This window comes from Rhagoletis pomonella, unplaced genomic scaffold (genome assembly GCF_013731165.1).
Source record: "Rhagoletis pomonella isolate Grant_MI unplaced genomic scaffold, Rhpom_1.0 Rhpom_scaffold_08296, whole genome shotgun sequence".
In the NCBI taxonomy this organism is placed as follows: domain Eukaryota; kingdom Metazoa; phylum Arthropoda; class Insecta; order Diptera; family Tephritidae; genus Rhagoletis; species Rhagoletis pomonella.
In genome coordinates, this window is record NW_023466823.1 from 5,196 (window position 1) to 7,158 (window position 1,963).

General features: G+C 34.3%; 1 protein-coding gene across 2 annotated transcripts; it reads left to right on the forward strand.

Annotated features, from left to right (window-relative positions):
- Window positions 1-735: 735 nt before the first annotated feature.
- Window positions 736-1,678, forward strand: LOC118756006. Of its 2 annotated transcripts, XM_036490798.1 has the most exons (3): window positions 736-958; window positions 1,021-1,250; window positions 1,324-1,678. In XM_036490798.1, the coding sequence occupies exons 2-3, from the start codon at window positions 1,029-1,031 to the stop codon at window positions 1,663-1,665; spliced, it is 564 nt and encodes a 187-aa protein (XP_036346691.1). In that variant the 5' UTR covers window positions 736-958; window positions 1,021-1,028; the 3' UTR covers window positions 1,666-1,678. The 2 variants fall into 2 exon arrangements, with proteins under 2 accessions (XP_036346691.1, XP_036346690.1); XM_036490797.1 differs by having other exon boundaries at window positions 736-1,250.
- The last annotated feature ends 285 nt before the right edge of the window (window positions 1,679-1,963 follow it).

The window sequence follows — 1,963 nt, forward strand, 5'->3', positions numbered from 1 at the left end:
TCTCAAGAAAAACTAAAAATTCATATAAAATCTCCAACTATCGAATGTGAAAATCGGCACTTTTCAAAATTTTGATTTGCCACTAATAATTTTATTTCGTATAGCAGCATTGCTTAAGTTATTGTTTTTGACAACTTATTTGTTGGTTAATGACTGCAAATAGTTTTATAGAAAATTAGAGACGAGAAATAATACTTTCATAAAAATTTAAAATAGATTTAAAAAGCTGCATGAATACAAAAGTTTTATGAAAATGTCACATTAAACAACTGTCTAAATCTACGTTATTTTTTATAAATAAGGCCGTAAACATTTCCTTACATCGTCGATTTCCATATTCTATTTTTACTCTTTCAATTTCACTGACCAGCGCTGCAAACGATATCAACTAGTAGGCTAACAACCAGAATTGAAATTTAATACGCAAGTACTTACCGTACTACAAGTATACAGAGAGTAGATTTGCTACTCCCTTTTGGCAGCAGCAAATATCTCTCGTACGCGATGAGGGAAAGTAGAGTACGTACTTTGGTGGAGTAATAGCAAGTACGTCAAGTATTTACTCTCTCAACGCCAAGTAGTGTATGTATGCGGAAAAAAAGTAACAATGTGTTGGGAGTAGAGTACAATGCAAGGAGTACTTATTGAATGAAATGCGTCAAATACAATTGCGCTGGACTCTAGTACATATACAGCTGTAAGCATATAAACACAATAACTACAGCAGAGCACTGCTTAGTTAATCAATCTCGCTGTCGCTGCCCACGCTATCGTCATTATCATCGTCATCATTGGTATTACTTTGAATATACATACCGACATACATATGTAAATATACAGAACATCACACCACCAGCAAAATAAAGTCAAATTGAGTTATGATTAGACAGCTGACCTGACAGTCCGCGTTAAATAACACTTTTCGTTTTTCATTGTGGCCTTCAATCTATAAAGTGTTGTAAGTGAAGTGGTGAAAACTCTATTTGTAAATATAACATTTTCAAATTGTAAATATCGTAGTTGTCGAAATGGAGCAAAATGTCGGAATGGATCAAGATCTGTTTGAAGACCAAGACTTCTCGGCAGATGATGATGTTGTTGACCCAAATTTTATCCCGGAGAAGGTGATCCGCAAGAGGAATATTGTTGCGGATAGTGATTCGGCAGTGAGTACTAAAAGAATGCGTAGCGTCGGAAGGAGTTCGCCTAAATTAATTTTCAATTCAGAATTTTACGTGGCAATGGAAAAAGTATGTTAAACTAAGTGTTGGTGAATATTTTTCTTAAATTATTGTACTAATGGCTTGTTTTTTGTTACGGCAGTCAAATGGAAGAACAACGGCTAAATGTGCCGCCTGTAATAAAATCATACGAGGCACCGAGGAAGTAACTTCAAACTTCATATCCCATTTGAAAGTTCGCCACAATGACTTACACAAAAAGTATTTAAGTATGAAATCTGGCCCTTCCCGTGAAACCACGACACAGGAAGCTTTTGAACAAAAAATTATCCGTTTTTTGGTAGACTGCGCGTTACCCGTTTCTATTGTAGAAAAAGAGTCCTTCCGTGACTTGTTTAGTGGCACTGGATGGCATGTTATGTGTAAAAAGTCTGCCATGAAAAAACTTGACGAAAGCAAGCATGGTGTCTGCAGTACGGAATAACAAAAATATTTCAAAATAGTTGATCTAATCAAATCTAATCAAAACTAATCGAGAAATCTAATCGAACTTTTTTTGATTAGTTTTGATTAGATATGCTAATCGTCGCTAATCGCCATTAGATTTTTGATTAGTTCTAATCTAATCAATTAGTAATCTAAAATATTAAAGAATAAAAAAAAAATAATGATTAGATTATTTTATTATTCTAATCGTAATGATTTCTAATTCTAATCGAAGTTCCCCAGCTCTGGTTTACAATTAACAGATGGATTGCACGAAAAAAGCGGTCAGGCAGACA

What these genes read in the sequence shown, in the direction of transcription:
- LOC118756006 (XM_036490797.1), top strand. Translation starts at nt 1,029, where the DNA reads ATGGAGCAAAATGTCGGAATGGATCAAGATCTGTTTGAAGACCAAGAC. An exon ending in TTTACGTGGCAATGGAAAAA is followed by an intron (nt 1,251 to 1,323) that starts GTATGTTAAACT and finishes TTGTTACGGCAG; the next exon opens with TCAAATGGAAGAACAACGGC.